At 45.4% G+C, this 23416-nt stretch overlaps 1 protein-coding gene and 1 long non-coding RNA gene across 4 annotated transcripts; both read left to right on the top strand.

The window, feature by feature from the left end:
• Positions 1-578: 578 nt before the first annotated feature.
• Positions 579-14569, top strand: LOC111845711 (CMRF35-like molecule 2). Of its 3 annotated transcripts, XM_072712795.1 has the most exons (8): positions 579-757; positions 3513-3836; positions 8424-8534; positions 8704-8745; positions 10804-10908; positions 12081-12119; positions 12646-12710; positions 12873-14569. In XM_072712795.1, exons 1-8 carry the CDS (start codon positions 718-720, stop codon positions 13044-13046), a joined length of 900 nt encoding a protein of 299 aa, XP_072568896.1. In that variant the 5' UTR covers positions 579-717; the 3' UTR covers positions 13047-14569. The 3 variants fall into 3 exon arrangements, with proteins under 3 accessions (XP_072568896.1, XP_072568898.1, XP_072568897.1); XM_072712797.1 differs by lacking the exon at positions 8424-8534; XM_072712796.1 differs by lacking the exon at positions 12081-12119.
• A 1065-nt stretch (positions 14570-15634) lies between these two features.
• LOC140590817 (uncharacterized) lies at positions 15635-23063 on the top strand. Its single transcript, XR_011991654.1, has 2 exons — positions 15635-16080; positions 17773-23063. It is a non-coding gene; the product is annotated as an uncharacterized lncRNA (long non-coding RNA).
• The last annotated feature ends 353 nt before the right edge of the window (positions 23064-23416 follow it).

The raw sequence follows: 23416 nt of genomic DNA, 5'->3' as shown, positions 1-23416 counted from the left end.
GTCAATGTGCAACAGGCTGAAGCTGCCAAGGTTTACTACTGAAGGAAGGGATTCGCCTGAGTTCACCAGAAGTTCACGGCTGAGCATTTTTAAAAAACCAAGTGGAGACGGTCGCGCCACCATTATGTTCGGCGGAGAGACCAAACAGTAAAAGAAATGATGGACAAACTTATCACCTAGGGGTGTGGATTAAGGGAAAAAACAATGATTGTGAATGATTGAAGGAATGATGATGCTCAAGTGACGTGATATTGTTGAATGATAAGAACTCGTATAAAAATTAGTGTAAAACAGTATTGGACACACTCCTGCAGGGTGTCCAGCCTTGGCTGTAACCTCACTGTTGCAATAAAGACTGAATCTGAAGATCTACACAAGTGGCTCCTGACTCCTGATTGGGGGGCAAGAAAAAACCACAAGAATAAGCTGATTGCCAGCAGGGGCTGATAAGTATCTCTAAGAGGGAGGTAACATATATAAAAATGAGATCTCACAGGAAGTGGGCAGTGCTGTTGGCCTGGCAAGTAACAGAGAAACCTAAACATCTGGCACTTATTAACGTAAACGAGAGCAGTAAGAAACAGAGAGAAAACTGAGCAGAGGAGCTGAGTGAAGCTTCATCTGCATTAAATACAATCGAGGGAGAAAAACCTCAGAAGGGAGAATCTCTGGGAGGTAACTGGAGACGCTGGAAGGAGACAGACTGTACAGCTGAGCATGAAGAAGCTCCTTGGTGTCACCTTCTGTCTCTGCTCAGGTAAGTCCAGCCTGGCCTCAGAGGAGAGCTGCTCCACACTGACTACAAAGTCCACTCAGACCTACATGCCAGGATTCAGCTGAATCTGAGGCAGCATCAGTAGTAACGGTAGTGGAGGTTAAAGTTCCTGGATGTTCTGTTAAAGTCTCCAGAGCAGAGCAGCCACATTGTCACTCTGGTAATGTATGCAGCTGTCAGGACCAACAGAAATATTTTATTTTTTCAATTGCTAAGATACATTCTGCAACACTAAAGTAACTTTGTCAAAACTCTTCACACAGTTTTCAATACCAACACTTAGGTTGGCCAAACAGTTAATCTCTACTCCAAAATGCACTGCAGCCACCAAAACAGTTAATCCATGCCTAAAAAAGACTCATACCACCAAAACATTAGCACCTAATATCTTTCTAGAAGAACACTATATCACACATAAAAGAATGGCCTACAAAACACTAACAGGCAACATTACATAAAATATAATATGGATCAGAAGTAAAGGATCATCTGTAAAGTAACTGTGATGTCATTTGTCATAAACATTGCATTACAAAACAGAACACTTCTTCAATCTAGAAAATGTCCAGGAATGAACACCTTATGTTGCAGTACATTTCAATGGTCTTTATTCCTTACTGTAGTGTAATGACAAAATCATCAGTAATAAAAAAAAAAAAAAAAACTACAGTGGTAGGTCAGAACTCGAACTCATTAGAACTTGAATTTCTTAAAAGTCGAACCAACCAGTTCAGAAAAAAATGACCTAGAACTGAATCTCAGAAGTTGAACCGTGAACGCCGACCTAAGATAACTTGTACGCATGTGGAAATGAGTCGCGCGTCACGTCTCTCAGTGGAAACAAAGGGTAAAGCTTCAGTCTCAGCCTCGCATTCGCTGTGATAGCATTGTTTGTTGGTGATAGTGCTTTTTTTTATTGAAAGTACTGTATCAGGTAATACACTGTACTTTATACCATTTTGGTAGCCATTGCTCACCAAAAAGTTCCACAGTAGTTGTACAAATGTTACAGCCTAAAAGTTTGCGATTTATGAACAAATTAACGAACACAGAGTAATAATAAAAATTAACAATGGACCACATGGCATGGTCATTGTTTTTTTTTACTTTACACATTGTTTGGATACATTTATTATCTTACTTTACAAATTACTGTTTTGATAGATGTGCTGAGATGTGTTTAGTATTTGCTCTTCTTGTTTTATCCTGTTCATTTGGTGTTTAAATGCTAAAAAAAAAAAAACATATTTAGATGTAATTTTTTGGGGCTGGGAACCAAGTAATTGGTTTTCCATTATTTCTTATGGGGAAAACTCGATCAGAACTCGAACGTTTTAGGATTTGAACCCGAGTTCTGAATGGATTAAGTTCTAGTTCTAAGGTACCACTGTATTTCAGGAAATGTTGCAGAAACAAAATACACAAAGTGCATGTACACACAGACCTATGTGTGTGTTTATATACATACAGCGCCCTCTACAATTATTGGCACCCCTTGTAAAGATTTGTAATCATTGACAAATCTGGGGAAAACGGACTCACTAAATACACAGGACAAGCCAAAAATAAGAGGCAACAGGTGATCACAATCGGGAATTAACACGAGGTAACGATGGGGGCGTGGCACACAGGAGGATCCGACGAGCAGGTCATGACACCTGGAAGAGAACCCAAGTTTATTTTTCCCCCACATACAGTGAGGAGGATCATAAGAGAGGCAAAAAAAAAATCCCCAAGGGTGACTGTTGGTGAACTAAAATACCAAGTAAAATCTTGAGGTTACCACGTCTCTGAAAAAATTATCATACTAACAGATTATTTGGAAGGTATGCCAGAAAAAAAGCTATTTTTTGTTAGTTAATCACAAATGTAAGCACCTGGAGTTTGTTAAACACTACTACAACTTTGGCTGGAATCATATTCAATGGGCTGATGAAACAAAAATGGAGCTTTTTGGCAATAAACATTCAAGGTGGGTTTGGCGTAAACAGAAGGATGGATATAATGAAATGAACCTCATACCAACTGTAAAATATGGTGGAGGTTCTGTGATGCTGTTCTTCCTTCAAAGGCCCTGGAAACCTCGTTAGGGTACATGGCACTATGGACTCCAGGAAATTCCATTTTATATCAAAATTTGGCTGCCTCCGCCAAGAAACTAAAACTGGGCCGTCATTGGATCTTCCAGCAGGACAGTGATCCTAAGCACATGTCCAAATCAACATAAAAATGGTTAGCTGACCGCACAATGAAGCTTCTGCCATGGCCATCTCAGTCCCCTGACCTGAACCCCACTGAAAACCTGTGGGCTGAGCTGAAGAGCAGAGAGCACAGGAGAGGGCTGAGGACCCTGGGTGACCTGGAGAGATTCTGTACAGAGGAATGGTCTCAGATGCCCTGCTCTGTATTCTACAGCCTAATAAAATGTTATATGAGACTCAGTGCTCTTATACTGGCAAAGGGAGGTCGTACAAAGTATTAAAAGCAGGGGTGCCAATAATCGTGGCACATGTGTTTTTGATGAAGGATTTGTTGTTCTTTCAATAATTGTATTTTAAGGAAAGGTTGGATTTTTCTCATTCTTTCAGTGTGATATGAAATTTTTACTAACCCTTGTTACAAATCTTTAGAAGGCATGGCAATAATTGTGGAGGGTGCTGTATACATACACATACACACTCAGATAAACATGCACTTGTAACTGATCTACAATTTGTATTGTATGTTTATGTTGCAGTTGGATGCTGGGTGGCGTCAGGTGTGATCACAGTGTCTGGATATGAAAGACAGTCGGTCAGTATTGAATGTTCTCATAGTAACGCAGAAACCAACTTGAAGTATTTCTGTGGGAGCCGATGTGACTATAAAGACATTCTCGTTAACACTGAAAATGGTCGTTCAAACAAGACGAATGGGAGGTTCTCCCTGTATGATCATGGATCAGGAACCTTCACTGTAACCATCACTGGACTGAGGAAGACCGACACTGGGAAATACTGGTGTGGAACAGAGCGAGCAGGCGCTGACAGCTACACAGAGGTGCACCTCACAGTGATAGAAGGTCTGGTTTATCATATTCATACAGTAATCTCATTCAGTTCCTTAAATATCTGCATCCTCCTTATTTATTGAAAGCCAGTGTTTTCCTAAAGGTATGATACACCTGTAGAGACTACACGTGTTATTTTAATGACAGCTGTATTTAAAATTGTACTTTACAATTTATTTAAAAAGTACTTAATGAAATCTTCCTACCTTATGTGCATTGGCAGCAGGGGGGGCAGGGGGGTGCAGTGGTTACCACTGTCACCTCACACCTCTGGTACCTGGGTTCCAGCCCCTGCTGGGGTTCTGTGTGTGGAATTTGTATGTTCTTCCTGTATTGTTGTGGGGTTTCCTCTGGGTATTCTGGTTTCCTCTGTGAGAGAAAAATTGACTAGAGAGGTATTTTTGTATAAAGCTTTGTAATATATATTTTTTTAATTAATGCAATGGTTCCTGTGTGTGGGGCCTTGGCTCTTCCGTGCTCTTGGGGGGCTGCGGACGCCTTGGGTCTCCTGGGCCTGTCTCCGCCGGCCTCTGGTTCTTGTGGGGTGTGGTTGCGGCCCCCCACCCTCGCTATCAAGTGCATTCCATGGAGAAATTCACACGCACCCAACACACGCATACGTGTTCAAACACCTCCCCCAAACAGATGAACACACATGTAAATACACCTCCACGCTCCCTTCCAAGCACATGCTGCAATTTTGTATGTCTGTATGTCTGTTTTATTTTCTTTATTTCTGGTTGTGTCTTTGTATTTGTCCATTTTTGGTTGTATTTCAAATTCGTTTTTTTTTTACGTTACTCCTGTCTTTCTAAGCCTCTCTGTCCCACTGTTGTCTCCCCCTTTGTTCGTTTTCTCTCTCTCTCTTTCCATCCTTCTCTCTCCCTACCCCTTTTCTTCACTCATTTTCCTAATCTATCACTCCCTTCCGGGCAGCACGGCAACTGGAATATTTTACATGTATTAAATAAAATACAATAAATATACGAATAAAAAGAAATTGACCAACATGAAGGGCCTATACAGAGTTTATAGAGCCCCTCATGGTAAAGCAAATATGTCTGACACAGCAGTGCATTCAGACCATTATTCTGCTTGCGAAAGCTGCCGGACAGGACACATTAAAAAAAGAAAAGAAAAAAAGAAGAGTTAAAAGAGTATTATAAACATGTCCTTGAACTTTGTGCTCAATAGATTAAGCAGAAATTCAGGCTACAGAACAGAAATGTAAGTTTAGACCGTGCTTGATAGACAGGACAAGAAAATCACAAAAGGCTACAGTCGAGCGGGGGCTGCTTGCAGGTGGCCAGACCCATGAGATAGAGGGTGTACAAAGTGCATATGCTCCTAGCCTGATATAAACTGCATCAAGTATATACATGCTTGCAAGATGCATGCCCTACCCTAACCCTAACCCTAACCCTAACCGGTTTGATCTGGTTATGAGGAGGGGGTGCGAACTGTCTGTGTGCCCCTATAAAAGTTATGTTGACCAGAAAGTTCTTTGAGCATTACCACGGAGACATCATAAGAACATAAGAACATAAGAACTATACAAACGAGAGGAGGCCATTCGGCCCATCGAGCTCGCTTGGGGAGAACTTAACTAATAGCTCAGAGTTGTTAAAATCTTATCTAGCTCTGATTTAAAGGAACTCAAGGATTCAGCTTGCACTACGTTATCAGGAAGACTATTCCATACTCTGACTACACGCTGTGTAAAGAAGTGCTTCCTTAAATCCAGTTTGAAATGTCCTCCCGCTAATTTCCATCATGGAAGTGGTTGCTCCCTGAATTCAGTAATAAAGCGACGTCATATTCTGGAGCACCGATTAAGTGTCATAAATTTCCACCACACCTCCCACAGTGCAAAAAATGCTGAATGTTCCCACATTGGCCCTAGGTGTGTGTGTGCCCTGCAATGGGTTGGAGCCCCATCCTGGGTTGTTCCCTGCTTTGTGCCCTGCAATGAGTTGGAGCCCCATCCTGGGTTGTTCCCTGCTTTGTGCCCTGCAATGGGTTGGAGCCCCATCCTGGGTTGTTCCCTGCTTTGTGCCCTGCAATGGGTTGGAGCCCCATCCTGGGTTGTTCCCTGCTTTGTGCCCTGCAATGGGTTGGAGCCCCATCCTGGGTTCTTCCCTGCTTTGTGCCCTGCAATGGGTTGGTGCCCCATCCTGGGTTCTTCCCTGCTTTGTGCCCTGCAATGGGTTGGTGCCCCATCCTGGGTTCTTCCCTGCTTTGTGCCCTGCAATGGGTTGGTGCCCCATCCTGGGTTCTTCCCTGCTTTGTGCCCTGCAATGGGTTGGTGCCCCATCCTGGGTTCTTCCCTGCTTTGTGCCCTGCAATGGGTTGGAGCCCCATCCTGGGTTCTTCCCTGCTTTGTGCCCTGCAATGGGTTGGAGCCCCATCCTGGGTTCTTCCCTGCTTTGTGCCCTGCAATGGGTTGGAGCCCCATCCTGGGTTCTTCCCTGCTTTGTGCCCTGCAATGGGTTGGAGCCCCATCCTGGGTTGTTCCCTGCTTTGTGCCCTGCAATGGGTTGGAGCCCCACCCTGGGTTCTTCCCTGCTTTGTGCCCTGCAATGGGTTGGAGCCCCATCCTGGGTTCTTCCCTGCTTTGTGCCCTGCAATGGGTTGGAGCCCCATCCTGGGTTGTTCCCTGCTTTGTGCCCTGCAATGGGTTGGAGCCCCATCCTGGGTTGTTCCCTGCTTTGTGCCCTGCAATGGGTTGGTGCCCCATCCTGGGTTGTTCCCTGCTTTGTGCCCTGCAATGGGTTGGTGCCCCATCCTGGGTTGTTCCCTGCTTTGTGCCCTGCAATGGGTTGGTGCCCCATCCTGGGTTGTTCCCTGCTTTGTGCCCTGCAATGGGTTGAAGCCCCATCCTGGGTTGTTCCCTGCTTTGAGCCCTGCAATGGGTTGGAGCCCCATCCTGGGTTCTTCCCTGCTTTGTGCCCTGCAATGGGTTGGAGCCCCATCCTGGGTTGTTCCCTGCTTTGTGCCCTGCAATGGGTTGGAGCCCCACCCTGGGTTCTTCCCTGCTTTGTGCCCTGCAATGGGTTGGAGCCCCATCCTGGGTTCTTCCCTGCTTTGTGCCCTGCAATGGGTTGGAGCCCCATCCTGGGTTGTTCCCTGCTTTGTGCCCTGCAATGGGTTGGAGCCCCATCCTGGGTTGTTCCCTGCTTTGTGCCCTGCAATGGGTTGGTGCCCCATCCTGGGTTGTTCCCTGCTTTGTGCCCTGCAATGGGTTGGTGCCCCATCCTGGGTTGTTCCCTGCTTTGTGCCCTGCAATGGGTTGGTGCCCCATCCTGGGTTGTTCCCTGCTTTGTGCCCTGCAATGGGTTGAAGCCCCATCCTGGGTTGTTCCCTGCTTTGAGCCCTGCAATGGGTTGGAGCCCCATCCTGGGTTCTTCCCTGCTTTGTGCCCTGCAATGGGTTGGAGCCCCATCCTGGGTTGTTCCCTGCTTTGTGCCCTGCAATGGGTTGGAGCCCCATCCTGGGTTGTTCCCTGCTTTGTGCCCTGCAATGGGTTGGTGCCCCATCCTGGGTTGTTCCCTGCTTTGTGCCCTGCAATGGGTTGGTGCCCCATCCTGGGTTGTTCCCTGCTTTGTGCCCTGCAATGGGTTGGTGCCCCATCCTGGGTTGTTCCCTGCTTTGTGCCCTGCAATGGGTTGGTGCCCCATCCTGGGTTGTTCCCTGCTTTGTGCCCTGCAATGGGTTGAAGCCCCATCCTGGGTTGTTCCCTGCTTTGAGCCCTGCAATGGGTTGGAGCCCCATCCTGGGTTCTTCCCTGCTTTGTGCCCTGCAATGGGTTGGAGCCCCATCCTGGGTTGTTCCCTGCTTTGTGCCCTGCAATGGGTTGGTGCCCCATCCTGGGTTGTTCCCTGCTTTGTGCCCTGCAATGGGTTGGTGCCCCATCCTGGGTTGTTCCCTGCTTTGTGCCCTGCAATGGGTTGGTGCCCCATCCTGGGTTGTTCCCTGCTTTGTGCCCTGCAATGGGTTGGTGCCCCATCCTGGGTTGTTCCCTGCTTTGTGCCCTGCAATGGGTTGAAGCCCCATCCTGGGTTGTTCCCTGCTTTGTGCCCTGCAATGGGTTGGAGCCCCATCCTGGGTTGTTCCCTGCTTTGTGCCCTGCAATGGGTTGGAGCCCCATCCTGGGTTCTTCCCTGCTTTGTGCCCTGCAATGGGTTGGAGCCCCATCCTGGGTTGTTCCCTGCTTTGTGCCCTGCAATGGGTTGGAGCCCCATCCTGGGTTCTTCCCTGCTTTGTGCCCTGCAATGGGTTGGAGCCCCATCCTGGGTTGTTCCCTGCTTTGTGCCCTGCAATGGGTTGGAGCCCCATCTTGGGTTCTTCCCTGCTTTGTGCCCTGCAATGGGTTGGAGCCCCATCCTGGGTTGTTCCCTGCTTTGTGCCCTGCAATGGGTTGGAGCCCCATCCTGGGTTCTTCCCTGCTTTGTGCCTGTAGGCTCTGGACCCCCTGTGACTATGTATAGGATAAATGGTTTCAGAAGATGGGTGAATGTTACTGTTTACTATAGTTAAGGCAAAAAAGGATCCCTGAAGGTGATAACAGACGTGTGACAGACTCCCTCTTTCACCATACAGCTCCTACCACAACTCCTACCACCACTCCCCAAACTACCCCCTCTACTGCATCTCACTCCACAGCGCCCCCACCTGGCACCACTGTGTATAATCAGGAGACACAGCCTACAGGTACCTGCGTGTTCTTTGTCAGAATAGTACATATTGCAGTTGACCCTGCCATTACTCATCTGTCTCTGTAAAGCTTTATGTTTGGTTCAGTCGTCACAAACTGGAAATGTTTTACCTTAGAGATGTGAGCTTTATGTTTCCCATCTGCACGTTTCTCTGTTCCTGTCAGCTCCATTGTCCACCAGCATGACCGCGGCCCTGAAGCAAACAGGTAAGGTAATCTTCACTCACCTCCACACTCTCACCATTAGTAACATCAGTTACATTAAATACACTGAAATGTGTTTCCATTCAAAATTCAACATTCATGGAGTGTAGAAAAAGTAGGTCCCAAAATTCTAAAAGTGTCAGAAATTTGCATTAAAATAAACTAGAACTTTTTATAATCTTTTTTGTTCAGTGAAATTTACTTCCTGAGCCCAACTGGAAGAGAGGAAGCTGACCAGCAGCAGAAATATGTCAGTATTGTTAAATCACATGATTTTATAGAGGAATGAGATTACAGAAGTATGACAATGAGAGTATCCACTGGATGGAGATGGGAGCATGTATGTCACCAGTCTGCTTCATTTCCTGGCTCTGCTGCCTAGTTTGTGGTCACACCAGCACTTTTCCAGCCTTCAGATAGATAGAAAGACCAATGAGGTCAAGCCCATTTTAAAATGGCTCTGTACCTAGCTAAAGATCAGGGGTGTGTTTCCCGATAATGATGACTCGTTGCATCTTACGAAGACTCTGAAGATATATCTTATGAAAGGTATATCTTTTCCTAAATCTGTTTCCTGAACATGCTCTTAAGAGATTGCTTAAGGGAGAGCGACCTTAATAGGCACCAGAACACCTGATTGGTTGACATTGATAGCTTGAGAATTCGTTATCACCTCCATGCAGAAGCTGCTTGACTGTCGCATGGGAGAATGTGGTGTTCTTTATAAATTTAACACTGCTGGAATCCTTGAAAATATTGCATTAATCAGAATTGGGGAGAAGCTAAAAATAAAATACAAAATTAACAAATTGTATCATCTAAGTGTAAGTGTGATTTTTGCCGATTGGATGCACAAACCTGCCTCCCCAGAATGTAGTATCAGCAGTTTATTTTTCTTTGTTCTATAAAACACCTGTAGGCACCAATATGTGTGCATGTCATTGATATATGGAGGAGCAATGGCCCAATAGCCAAAAGAAAAGTTGCGTTACTGTCTTCACATAAGAGAATGTCCTATGTGCTTCAGTACTGACTACTAAGAATTATTCCAGGGTGTTTTTTGTGAAAAATATATTAGACAAATATGTAAATGAACCTGCAGTGTCGACTCGTATCAAGTTTTTCATATACTTTGACTTTGGCAGATTTAGAGAGGTGTGTGCATTGCAGCGGTGTCAGAAATAGGGGAAAAGTGTCCACGTTAATATCGGCAAAACACCCCCCCTTCCCAAAAAATAAATAAAAAATAAATACATCCTTATCTCTCATTATGAATCCACGTGTCACTGAGACCAATTTGCTGAAAATTCAGAGAGCAAGGATGAAACCTAACAGAGATTTTAGTCATGTATCAGGCAAAATCATTTTATGATATGGATCAGTTATTTTTTAGTTAAGTGATGTTTGGTTATGAAACTGCACCCTTAACTATGTTGGTCTTATTTTAAATGAGCAGTATGAGCCTACAACAGTGATAAGAGAGGCTCAGATCCAACCTTAGGAAAGAATATTTTATGGAAGATACACTTAACTAAGAACGTTTCGGGAAACATGCCAGAGTGTTAAGAGACAACTTAAGGTAGAACTTACGAATGACGTAGCGTTAAGAAGGTTCCACCCCAGAGAAAATAGAGAAATGGACCAAGTGGCCAGAAACGATTATGAACTGAAATGTAACCTTAGACTACAAACTATGATAACTGTGCACCTGTTAGGCGGTGACTAGTAATAATTAATAGTAAGAATAGCATAACCATAATAAATGTGAATAATTTGAAATAATAATAAAGATGTTTGTGTTACATTGGCAGATTTGTTTCAGTTACACTTGATTCCCTGTAGTTACCACACAGTTTCAGTTTCTGTGTTTTCATATAAGGACTGGATTTCGTATGAGTCTGTCCGCAATATCACAGCATCCGTGTTTGTCTGTTTATTCAATACTAATGACATGTATTCCTTATGGACACCTTTCCTGTGTGTCTCTGACGGCTGTCAGCATGTAGCCCCTCATGTTCTCAGTGATGGTTTCTGTAGTTGACCTGTGATCACTGTTCCCAGATCAGCTGGTTTACATCTCTGTGGGTCTGGGTGTCGGAGCCCTGGTGTTTGGCTTGATTGTGGCTGCAATTATCAAGGTACGACTCAAAGCTGGGAAATCAGAGGGTAAGTTTGTGATTATATCTTTGTGGGGACCAGTGTTGGGGGTAACGCGTTACAAGTAACGTGCGTTACGTAATAATATTACTTTTCTTAAGTAACGAGTAATATAACGCATTACTTTATAAATTTACACATTAATATTTGAGTTACTTTTTTTAAAAAGTAGCGCGAGTTACTTTTCTATTTTAATTAATTTGCTTAAAAAAATATTTAATTAAAACGAACGTAGTCACGTAGAATCACGCACTCAGTGCTGCTTTGAAAATGCATTCCGAGCTGACCACGCCCACCCTACGGCAATCATTGCGTCAAGGCGGGGATTGGCGGAAGCGCGTTACGTTTAGATCGTTTGAAACATGGCGGCTGGAGATCTGATAAGATCGTTGAATTCATTGGCAGATGAAGTGGAGCGTGAACAGAGAAATAATGTTTTTGAAGCATCATAGAAACACATAGGCTGACTTGAATAATCTGATAAAAATTGAACTAAGGAATTCAGATCACTTGAGTAAATAAGAAATTTCACAGAGGCATGATTGCCGTAGGGTGGGCGTGGTCAGCTCGGAATGCATTTTCAAAGCCGCATTGAATTTTGCTACAAATATCCCAAGGCATCAGGATGAAAACTAATTTTTGTTTGAGGACACTTAGTAGAAAACTCAAGAGTTTTGGTCTATTGGAATCAGCTTATACATTTGTTTAGGCTATGTCAAGCAATTTTTCAAATTATAGCTGAAAGATTTATGTTTAATTGGGGATGTTGTTTGTTCTGTAGTACAATTTCATTGTTCTCTAAAAAGTTATTAAACATTTTAAATGTTTAAGATCTGTCTTTTGCCCTAATATAACTTATTTCACAATGGCAATTATCTAGCCTATATTGCACTCTTTATTATCTCATTGGACAGTGAATTTACTTTATGTAGGCCATAGCCTACCAAAACAAAAATAAAAACTTAACAAACACATTAATTTTCAACTTTCAATAATTAATGTTAAGAGATTTTTTTTAAATGGCATGCATAGCTCTGAAAGTTCTGAGAATATGATATAATTCTATATTATTATTCTATATATGTGTTTTTAAAAGAAAATGAAATAATAATGAAAAAATAATTTACACTTACATTCTTTTATTAATTCTTTTTACGCCTCCCTCAACTTGCTCTTTGTAGTGGCACCCAGGGAGCTGGGGGTTGAGGGTCTTGCTCAAGGTGAGGTTATAAAGGCTGTTGTTGAATGCTGAATTTCTTAGTCAAAAAAACACGTCTAAGGCCTGAACAACATAAAGCTTTAGCCAGGAAAGAAATAAGTAACGCAAAAGTAACTCAAAAGTAATATAACGCATTACTTTCCATAAAAAGTAGCTAAGTAATGCAATTAGTTACTTTTTGGGGGGAGTAACTCAGTATTGTAATATATTACATTTAAAAGTAACTTTCCCCAACACTGGTGGGGACTCTCCATTAATTTCTATGGGGAAAACTCTAATCCCAACATGACGACCTTAACCCCTACCCAGCCATAACCTTAACCTTAAGTAACCAAACAAAATACTAGATAAACAAAATAAAGACTGCCCCCTCTATGGCTTCTCACTTCACAGCGCCCCCACCTGGTACCACTGTGTATTATCAGGAGACACAATTCACAAGTACATGCATGTTCTTTGTCAGAATAATATATATTCCAACTGACTCCACAAAAACACATCAGAGATGTCATTGATGTGATCCACAGAAACCGTCTCCTGCGGCATGCACAATCCCAGCATGGCACCCATAGGCACTGGAAGACGAGAAAAGGTAATCAGAACATTATAATTATCATCATTGACCTGTAGTTTCTATGTGTAACTTGTACAGGCAGAGCTGTTCCTGTAGCACAGGTTCTGATGAGAGTCCTCCATCCTTCTAAGAGGTGATGATCAGCCTTTCTGTTCCTCTAACTCTTGTTACGTTCTTCAGAGGGTGGATGAACATGATGAGACGTTCCAGCAGCCAGCTGCAGATACTGTTGTAAACCTACACAAAGGCCCTAACCGCGTCACCTCTGAATCCTGCAAGAATGATTGTATCTATGAAAACTTCACCACAAGCCCCCTAGATAATGATCTCATCTATGCAAACACCATCCAATAAGAGGCTTCAGCATGAAGGAGATACAAGCTGCATCTTTACCAAGCGTCTAACAACACAGAGTTTCTCCAGCACAGGCATTAGCCCAGAAGCTGGAGTTCACACTTGTCTTATTCCTGTGGCCCATATCTTTGTAAGAAATTAATTTAATCCAATCAGAGGAATTTCAGCAGGCAACACAAAGACCACATTTTTTCCAAGATGGTGCCACAGGGATAGCAGCTATTTGCAACAGTTCTGGGGTCTAATTTATAAAACTTTGCGTAGAACTCATACTAAAAGTGTACGTGCGCTCAAAAAAGGAAAATGACATGCACAAAGGAAATGTCATATTTATGAAAAGATGCGCACGCACACGTGCAAGCGATATAGTCAGCCCTCATGCATTTGCGAATTCACAGATCCGCGAAAATTTCATTCTATTGTTTTTCATAAAATATTTTAATGTGTGTATGTCTTTTTGTTCTCTCTCTCTTTTTCGTGATTGGCGCACACATAGTATTTTTACAACTTCTTAAAGTAATCTTTAAGTAATTTTCAATTGATTGAATACATGTACCCTGTACGTAAAGTACATTTTTCCTTTACGTATTTTATTGAATTGTACCTCGGTTACGTATATGACTTATGTCAATGAGTTTACAGTCCCGTTCGTTTACTCATTTACCTTAGTGTGAATGCAAAAGAAAATGGCAGCCAATGCCGTGTTCTATGAATTATTAGGGGTAACATTAGTATACTGTACTGTAAATGTGCTAGTGTAACAAATATCCGTTAGGCGATACTGTACTCTATTTTTACATCAAACATTAGGTTTTTTTTAAAGGTAATATATTAAGCTAACTTTTAAATGAAATTAAAGTGTTTTGGGAGCATGACTGGGGTCATATTTAGGGTTTAAACCATTTTGAGTCAGTCTACCAAACATCTGTGAATCCTCCTCATTCGTGACAGATTCTGGAGTCTAACCTCGCGCATGTCCAACGTTTGACAGGATACGCTTATAAACTTTACTCTACCTGGGATTGGATTTGCCGCATATTCCGCCCTCTATACACCCCCGTTCAACCATACATGGTTAATGCAAATCACCTCATGCATATTTAAGGTTCCGATGTAAACCTGAAATACTCATAGTATCATGGCAGCCGAGGGGAAAAGTAAAAAGAGATTTTTTTCTGAAACCGAGATTATTGCAAGTTATAATGAAAATTGATATTTTAGCCTATGGTAGGTTTTAAGAATACATTTGAATAGAATTGCAGTTTGGAATAGTATATTATAGAACTGTTAATATTGGATGTTTTGTATTGAGTGTTAATTGTTGATTTAATTGCTATGGGGGTAGGGGCTATAGTTGACATAAACCCTGTGGAGGCCTTGACTGGAGAGAGAAGCGTGCTAATTGCTGGGGTTGTTATTGGTGCAGGGTCTGCCAGGATATAGCCTGCCCTGGGTTATTAGTTTTGTCTTTTTTGTTTTTATTAGTATTATCTATTTTTGCACTTTTTTTGCATCTATTTTTGCTCGAGATTGGAATAAAAGTTTCTCTCACTTTTGGAACTCCTTTGCCTCCTGTGCTTTTTGGTGCCTCTGCCCACTCAGCCATTCCTAACAGTGCCACACGCACAACCCACTGAGCTATGCGCCAGCCCAGGGAACAGGGAAAATACACTAGGGACCAGTATGAAGACAGAGGGAACAGGGTGGCCAGCGACACCTGCTGGCCAAACGTGGACCAAACACATAGGACAGGGATGGATGGGCACTGACCCCGACACCTTTTTAAATTCTTCCCTCAGGTTTTGCCTCACCTCAGGTGTTGCGCTCTCATTGGCTGTGGCTTGTCACCTGCTTGTCACCTGCCAGTTGACTGAAGACCTATTACTTCAGTTTAAAATACCCAGAACCTACATAGACATAACACAACATAGCTATGGCTGCTGGTGAGGCTGTACATGCCATTTTTATCTGCTATGCTTGTCCATTAATGTGTCGATGCATGTTCAGACCACCCATGCTCTCTGCCTTCCTTCCCACATGTCTGGATTGTGCCCATCCAGAGTCCTAATTCAGTCAGGCAGGGTGACATTGTGGATGTGACTTATGAACTGTGACAAACTGTGGCTTTCTTCCATTCATTCTTTCTTTCTGTCTTCTGATTTTCCTGTTTTATGCATTATTCTGTATAAATTATGTAGTAACGTTTTACAACACACCCGTGTAAATCGTCTTGGGATGTGTAAGATGATATATAAAGATAAATCAACTGAACTGAAGTAAGAACAGAATGTAATGATTTACAAATCATATAAACACATGATTAGTTGAAGAACAAATGCAACACATGAAATGCTGAAACTCAGAAATGTTATTGTTTTACAACAGATATGCGCTCAAATTTAATTTGATGTCAGCAGCACATTTTAAAAAAATCTGGAAGAGGGGCAACACTGGAAAATGTTAAAACAAAACACCTGGTTGAATATTTCACAACTAATTAGGATAATTGGCAACAGGTCAGTAAGATGATTGGGTTTAAAAGGAGTCTCCAAGAGAGGCAGAGTCTCTGTGCAGTGAAGATGGGGAGAGATTCACCTCTCTGTGAAAGATGAAACGGTCGGGTCGGGTCAGGGAGCATACGCTGATGCAGTATGGCCGGCGTACTCACTGGCTAACTAGAGCAAATGTCAAGATGTGTTGTCGTCACGCGAAGGGAAAATTACCGAGAAGGGGGGCGACACCCCAGAAGGCCTATAAAGGGACAGCCCCGATATTTATGGATTGAGCTTCTTCCTGTACATGCTGAATGTATGTCAGATGGTTGCTCCCAGATTGCAATCTGTCAGAGAATAAACTGGTGACTTGCAACTACTCCTCGACTGTGCAGTGAATCTCTTCTCATCAACGGACCCGGCGGAGCTCAGACTCCAACAATTTGGGGGCTCGTCCGGGATGAGCAGGAGATTCCTACGATTCAGCTAAGTTGACGCAGCCTACTTGGACACCGAAAAACTGTGGGCCCGACTAAGAAGAGGTAAGCAGAGCCTGTTATGCCGAAATCTGCATATTGGGTATTTCAAATTAAGCAGTTTGAAGTGTCCAGTGGCCCGTCTGTAAATTAGCACAAAGAGGAGGTTGTGGGTACCAGGCTTGTATGGTGTTTATGTACTGTGTCTATGTGTTGTTATGCATGGTGTATAAGGAGTGTGTAGAGCCAGTGTGTGAGCGTAGAATAGGAATTTAAGGAACGGAGGGTACGGGACCCTGCCGTAAAATAGGATTTTAAGGAACGGAGGGTACGGGACCCTGCCGTAGAGTAGGACCTTCAGGAGCGGAGGGTATGGGACCCCCGCTACTTGTTGACGAGCGATAGGGAAGCTGGGTGTGAAACCCGGGGAATTAGGGACCCCCCGAACTCAAGATAGGCAAGAGGGAAAAGGTCCTCTCTCTAAAAATATGTGAGAGAATGAAAAGGATGAATTAAAGCTATTTGCGCTGTTGTGCTGATTTGTGTGTGAGCAACGCTGTGGGCTCTTCCTGTCTTGGGTGCTTATCACTCGCTCCCAGCTGGTTTGGCTGGGATTGAGCTTGTGAGGTGCGCCCTATTCAGGGGGAGACACGGCAGTAAGCTACGTGTGAATGCAGGCTCAGTGTGTGTGAAATTGTTGTTTCATGTATTGGTGGTGTTTAATAGTAGGATATTCCACTACAATAAAAGGGTGCACTAAGTGTGGTTGGGTGAACCCATGCCCAGAGGCAAAAACGCTCTTGGGAAAAAAAAAAAAAATACTAAAAGGAAAAAATATAATGATAATAAAAATAAATAAAATAATAGATAGGAAAGAAAATAAATTAATATAAAAAGTAATATACCGTAATAAATAACTACTAAGAATAATAATAAAATAATACTAACCTAGCTGGTCCAATCACAATGGATCACAAGTTTGATCGAGAGTTAGATGATGGAGGATGGGGACCTCCTAATAATATAGTGTGGAAGCCCCTAGCACGGCAGATTCAGGTGGTGAAGGACGCAGTGAAAGGGGCAAGTAGGGAAAAGTATGAGAAGGAAAGGTGGGAGTGGTCCAGGTTGGCTCTATTATGGCAGGGGACAGATCACCTCCACAGAGATAAGTCACCCTCTCCCGCAAAAACACACCCAGACTTGCGGTGAGGATCTTCCTCCGGCATATGCAGGCCGGAGGGTGTTTCCGACACCCCCCACAGCCCATATGGGCCCAGTGATTAATGTCACAGGAGGAACCCTCCACATCCGCGCGCAGGGGAAAGAGGAAGTCACAGCCTGCGCGGCAGTCTGAAGAAATGGAGGAAGAGTCGGAGGGGTCCTATAGTAGGAATAAAAAGACAGGGCAGGGAAAGCAGATGGTGGCAGGGGTCTCCTCAGAGGGACCACCACCTCAACCACCTGGTCCCTGGAATGGGACACCCACCGACCAACAGGGAGGGTGGGGCCAACAGTGGGAAAGGGGCCGAGGCGGTTGGGGTCGGGGATACAGGGGCCGGGGCTGGGGAAGGGGCGGCCCGCAAAGGGGACCGCCGTCAGGTGTCTGTTTCAGGTGTGGGGCAGAAGACCACTGGGCAAGGGATTGTCCAGCACCCGCTCCTAGCAGTGTACGCGGCAGGTGAGGACCTCCTAGAGTCCAAGTGCAGGCACCCAACCCACAGGTGATGGCACCACACCCACAGGCAATTCCCCCGGCAGGACACTACCCGGTGATGGAAGGGGGGGAGTGGAACTGGTTTCCCCCTCCCCAGTGACGGTGCCCACGAGCGGCCCGGGAGGCAGGGGAGGCAGACCCCATGCTCTCCCTCATGGTCATGGATAAGGTACTGCCGTTCTTGGTGGACACGGGAGCCACGTACTCCACTCTTAACGTGGTCCTAGAGAAACATCACTTGTCTGCCTCAGCAGTGACCGTGGTGGGCTTCTCCGGGGAGGAACAGAGACTGCCAATAACGAAACCTGTGAAAGTTGTGGTGGGGAAACAGACCTTCCTCCACCCTTTTGTTGTGTCTCCTTCAGTTCCAGTGAATCTCCTGGGCAGGGACATGCTGGTGAAGTTGGGGGCCTCAATTTTGTGCAGTGCAGATGGACTGGTGGTTACCCTGCCGGAAGGCACTCGCCTGCGTTGTGACGCGCGGAACACGGGGGCGAGACAGTGGTTGGTCCAGCCCATCCAGAATCAGGCCCTGGCAGACATCTATTGGGGCCTGCTGGAGCCCGGCCTGGCTGGCATCCTGGCGGCCTACTCAGCGTGGCGGCCCTGGATCTCGCTCCTAGAGCCCTATGTGCCCCCCTGACCCTCCTCATGTGACCCTTTTCTATGATAGGGAAAATACTGAGTGGTATGAGGAACTGTTTGCTGAGCGACTAGAAGGCCATAAGTGGCAAGTTGCCTCTGACAATATCTATGTGGGTCCCGAAGGGGTAGCCTCAGCCACCCTGTTGACCTCAGGACAGCTGCCCTGGTACATGATGGGACAGGAAGCTGTCCCACACGTTTCTCTGGCCCTCCATCCCAAACACCAGGCTAAAAATTTGGGCCCGATGGTGAAACGGGCCAGAGAAACTAAGGACTGGGTACAGACCCAGATCCCACAGGCCTCTTTCTCGCCCTCCTGCAGTACTTATTGCATACAGGTCGCAGCACAGGACACAGCCCTCCTGCAACATGAGCAGATAGCTAGAGATCCTGGGCGTGAAAAGATGGACCACCCAAAAGCAGCGGACCTCTTGGCATCTTTACCAGACTCATTGTGGTCCACCAGCCCCACAGATGTGGGCCTAATATCTTGTGCACCAGTGCAGTTTCAACTTCAGCCAGGGGAAGGACCCCTCTGGCTCAGACAGTATCCCCATAAGCAGGCAGCAGAGGACGGGATAGCCGATAGACGGCCTTTTACAGGCTGGGGTGTTGGAGCCTTCCACGTCTTTGTGGAACATCCCTATCCTCCCGGTGGAAAAAGCTGGAATAGGGAAGTATCGGATGGCCCATGATTTGTGTGCCATAAATAACCTCCTGCTGACCCCCACGGTTCCAGTCCCGAACCCATATGTTGCCCTTACTAATTTGACCCCACAACAGAAATGGTTCACATGCATTGATTTGGCAAATGTTTTTTCTGTCTGCCTCTGGCAGAACAGTGCAGGGACATATTCTCCTTCACTTATAAAGGTTGTCAGCTGAGGTACACCCGCCTGCCCCAAGGGTTTGCCCTTTCTCCAGGTATTTTTAATCAGGCCCTAAAGCAGGCTGTCCAGGGATGTCCTCTCCCAGACGGTGTTACTCTCGTCCAATACATGGATGATCTCCTGATTGCTGCCCCAACATCAGAGGCGGCCCTACAGGCTACTCAGTCAGTATTGCTCCGACGGTCGGAAAAAGGGTTCAAGGTCAGTAAAGATAAACTGCAGGTTGCGCGGACAGTGGTGTCCTTTTTAGGTCGAGTGTTGTCCAGCGCAGGCACAGATCTCTCCCCAGCTCACCGTTCAGCTATCCTGCATCACCTAAAACCCACTACGGTAAAAGACATGTTGTCCTTTTTAGGCCTCACAGGTTACAGTCGTACTTATGTTCCAGATTACACGGGGCTCACACAGCCCCTGAGGGCTCTGGTCCGAGAGTACGGCTTACGTCGCCTAAGTGCATCCCTTAATTGGGACCAGGCATCAGAGGAGGCTTTTATCACCTTAAAGCAGAGATTGGCCCAGGCCGCAGACCTAGCCCTCCCAGATTATTCTCTCCTGTTCCATCTGGATGTTTCTGAGACAGGAGACGTTGTGAACGCCATCCTGTTTCAGAAAAAAGGGGGAGAGAGGAGAGTGCTGATGTACGTCAGCGTAAAACTCGATACAACAGAAAAAAGACACCCTGCATGCACAAGGCATGCAGCAGGAGTGGCCAAAATTATTCAGAAAACAGCACACATAGTAATGGGACACGCGCTGCATATTTTGACTTCGCACAGCGTGGTGGCCTATGTAAACTCACACACCTTTACCATGACATCACTCAGGCAGCAGAGACTTAGCAAAATACTAGAAGCACCTAATTTGAATTTTTCCCATGAAGGAATTAACATGGCCGACCGGATGAACTGGGGAGAACCACATGTGTGTGAGTACCGAGTTCAAAAAGAGGAGGAAGTGAAGCTGAGCAATAGACTAACCCTAGAGGAAGTTATGTAAGAACAGGCCAAAGCCTCTCCAGAGGAAGAAAAAAACTATGTGGATGAGGAAAGGGGGATCCAGGGAAGGGGGGCTGTGGCAGAATAAGGAAGGAAAACCAGCCCTTCCCCCTGGGATTTGCCAGACAATTTTAACAGAGGCTCACGGGGTTGGTCATGTAGGGGTGAGACAGATGTTAGAGAATTTGACTGCGTGGTGGCACCCGGTTATCAAAGAAATGGTGCAGGGACACGTTCAGGAGTGTGTGACCTGTACCTTTCATAATTCAAGACCCACAGTGGAGCCGGAGAAAGGCCAATTTCCAACATGCACCAGGACAGGGGAAGAAATTATTATAGATTACACCGATATGATTATTCTAGTGAAAGGGTTTAGGTATGTGCTGATGTGTGTGGATGCATTCTCAGGGTGGCCGGAAGCATGGCCGACCAAAAGAGAGGACGGAGCGTCGGTAATAAAGTGTCTGATCAATCAGTATAGACCGAGACACGGCTTTCCAAACAAGATTCACTTGGATAATGGGACACATTTTAAGAATGAGGACCTCCAGACGGTGGAGAAAGCGTTGGGATTAAGACATGCGTTCGGAACTGTCTATCATCCGCAGTCCCAGGGAAAGGTGGAGCGAATGAACCAAACAATAAAACAAAAATTGGCAAAAATCTGTGCACAGACTAAAATGAATTGGGTTGATGCTTTACCGCTGGCACCGATGTCAGTAAGGTGTTCCATAAACAGGGGGACAGGGTTCACCCCCTTTGAGCGTCAGACAGGCAGGCAGTTCCCAGGACCCCAGAGAGGGCTATCCTGGACCCCCGATGAAAAGGGGGAGCGAAATCCGAGGTCATATTATGATGGTTTGCAAGTTCTCGTTGCAGATTTCTCCAAACAGATCCAGGAAACGAGACCTGGGAATCAGCCACCCGAGCCACACACGGCAGAGTGGGTCGTCCTGAAAGTCATCAAACGGAAGTTGTCAGAACCCAGGTGGACCGGCCCCTTCCGAGTTACTGAGAGGACGTCACACGCAGTTCGTCTAAAAGGCAAAGGTGACACGTGGTTCCATTGGAGCCAGTGTGCAGCTGCAGAGGAGCCAGGCAGGACAACCGCAGAGATACAGAAGGACCTCGGAGAAGATACACAGAGCGTCAGTTCGGCTGAACCAGACGCGACTCAGGTCTCAACAGAAAGGCAGAATAATCCCTTGACCTGAGCAGATCAGCAGGGTAGTCTACCGCTGACTGATTAAAGAAGTCAACACATCATCCGTCATAGATCATCAGGACCAGGATGCAGAGATTCAAGATAAAAAGGGGACTTGTGGGGGAACCAATGTATTGTGTGTAATGCTTAAATTGTTGATGATTATATTGCTTTCCATTGTCCAGACTGGAGAAGCTGCTCAGTTCGAGTGTGTGGGATCAGGGGGAGAGGTCCCTCTGAAGCTTCAGTACATAAGAGGCACCCCCACCACTTTCGTGTTCGACTTATGTGACGTGATAAATTGCCAGGAACAGAACGCGTCATACCGGAGTTATGCGGTGTGGCTTTGCTGGGATTATTACTCAGACGTGGGACCCTTACTTTTGATCCCACGGTAGATTCCCCAACATACATAGACGCCATAGGAATACCGAGAGGAGTGCCAGATGAGTTTAAATTGGCCGACCAGGGATTTGAGAACCTTCCCATTATTGCAGCCTTGTTCCCCATCACCCCCAATAAAAATGTGGATCGGATTAATTATGTTCATTACAACGTTTTGCGCCTCTCAAATTTAACTAGAGACGCAGTTGCGGGCCTGGCAGAACAATTAGGTCCGACTTCCCTCATGGCGGTGCAAAATAGGATGGCACTAGATATGTTACTAGCTGAAAAGGGGGGAGTGTGTGCTCTGTAAGGGGAAGTATGCTGCACTTTCATCCCCAATAACACCGCACCAGACGGTTCAGTGACCAGGGCACTCGAGGGCCTTCGGACCCTCTCCAAAACGATGCATGATCACTCCGGGATTAATAACATCTGGGATGACTGGCTGACCTCCGTGTTTGGTAAATGGAAAGGTTTGATGGCTTCGATGTTAATATCCATTGCTACTTTTACTGGTATTATAGTTACTTGTGGATGTTGCTGTATTCCTTGTGTACACGCACTGTCAGTTCGCCTCATCACCACAGTGATAGAGAAGCATGATAACGTCTATGCACAGATGATGCCTCTTCTCCCTCCCAGAAAGGAAGGGGAGGAAGGTCCTCCTCTTGGGATTGAGCTTTCCCGCCTGTGAGGTGATCTCCTTGCGGAGATCAAAAGGGGGAATTGAGGGGTTCATCATATCATAATTTACTTACTAATTTTAATAATATGTCTAACATAATGTAGACATCAGATTTGGGAACTGATATTAGCCCGGTAGGACGGGGTGATCTCACCCCACCCAGTTTGGAGAAATTGGGAACTGACGGTACGCCAGCAGGTCAGGACGACCTGGCACAAGACACGAGGAAAACAGGAACCCACTAAAGAATGGATACTTATTTTTGTTTATGCTTAACAAAAGAAGGAAACACGTACCTTACTGATCCATTAGGAACATGTACTCACTGGCTAACTAGAGCAAATGTCAAGATGTGTTGTCGTCACGCGAAGGGAAAATTACCGAGAAGGGGGGCGACACCCCAGAAGGCCTATAAAGGGACAGCCCCGATATTTATGGATTGAGCTTCTTCCTGTACATGCTGAATGTATGTCAGATGGTTGCTCCCAGATTGCAATCTGTCAGAGAATAAACTGGTGACTTGCAACTACTCCTCGACTGTGCAGTGAATCTCTTCTCATCAACGGACCCGGCGGAGCTCAGACTCCAACAGTACCACTGTATCAGTAATAAACCGCTGTTATCCTGTGGAGCTGCAAGTGGATCGTCACCTTCCTTTCCTGCCTGTACCATACCACGCCCCCGTGACAGAAACCCCTGAGTCTCATAGTCAGGCATGAATGGGACATTTCACTTTCAAAACTCCAGCAACTGGTCTCCTCAGTTCCCAAACGTTTACAGAGTGTCGTTAAAAGAAGCGGTAATGCAACAGAGTGATAAACATGCCTCATCTGTCTCAAGGTTTTTTTTCAATTTCAATTTCAATTTCAAAAAACTTTATTT

Source organism: Paramormyrops kingsleyae, chromosome 5 (genome assembly GCF_048594095.1).
Source record: "Paramormyrops kingsleyae isolate MSU_618 chromosome 5, PKINGS_0.4, whole genome shotgun sequence".
Taxonomy (NCBI): Eukaryota; Metazoa; Chordata; class Actinopteri; order Osteoglossiformes; family Mormyridae; genus Paramormyrops; species Paramormyrops kingsleyae.
This window is presented reverse-complemented; position numbering and strand designations above follow the sequence as displayed.

Bases quoted from the DNA above. Each gene is read 5' to 3' on its own strand.
- LOC111845711 (XM_072712795.1), top strand. From the start codon at position 718: ATGAAGAAGCTCCTTGGTGTCACCTTCTGTCTCTGCTCAG. The intron at 8,535-8,703 runs GTACCTGCGTGT...TGTTCCTGTCAG, and splicing joins TCAGGAGACACAGCCTACAG to CTCCATTGTCCACCAGCATG. The intron at 8,746-10,803 runs GTAAGGTAATCT...CACTGTTCCCAG, and splicing joins CGCGGCCCTGAAGCAAACAG to ATCAGCTGGTTTACATCTCT.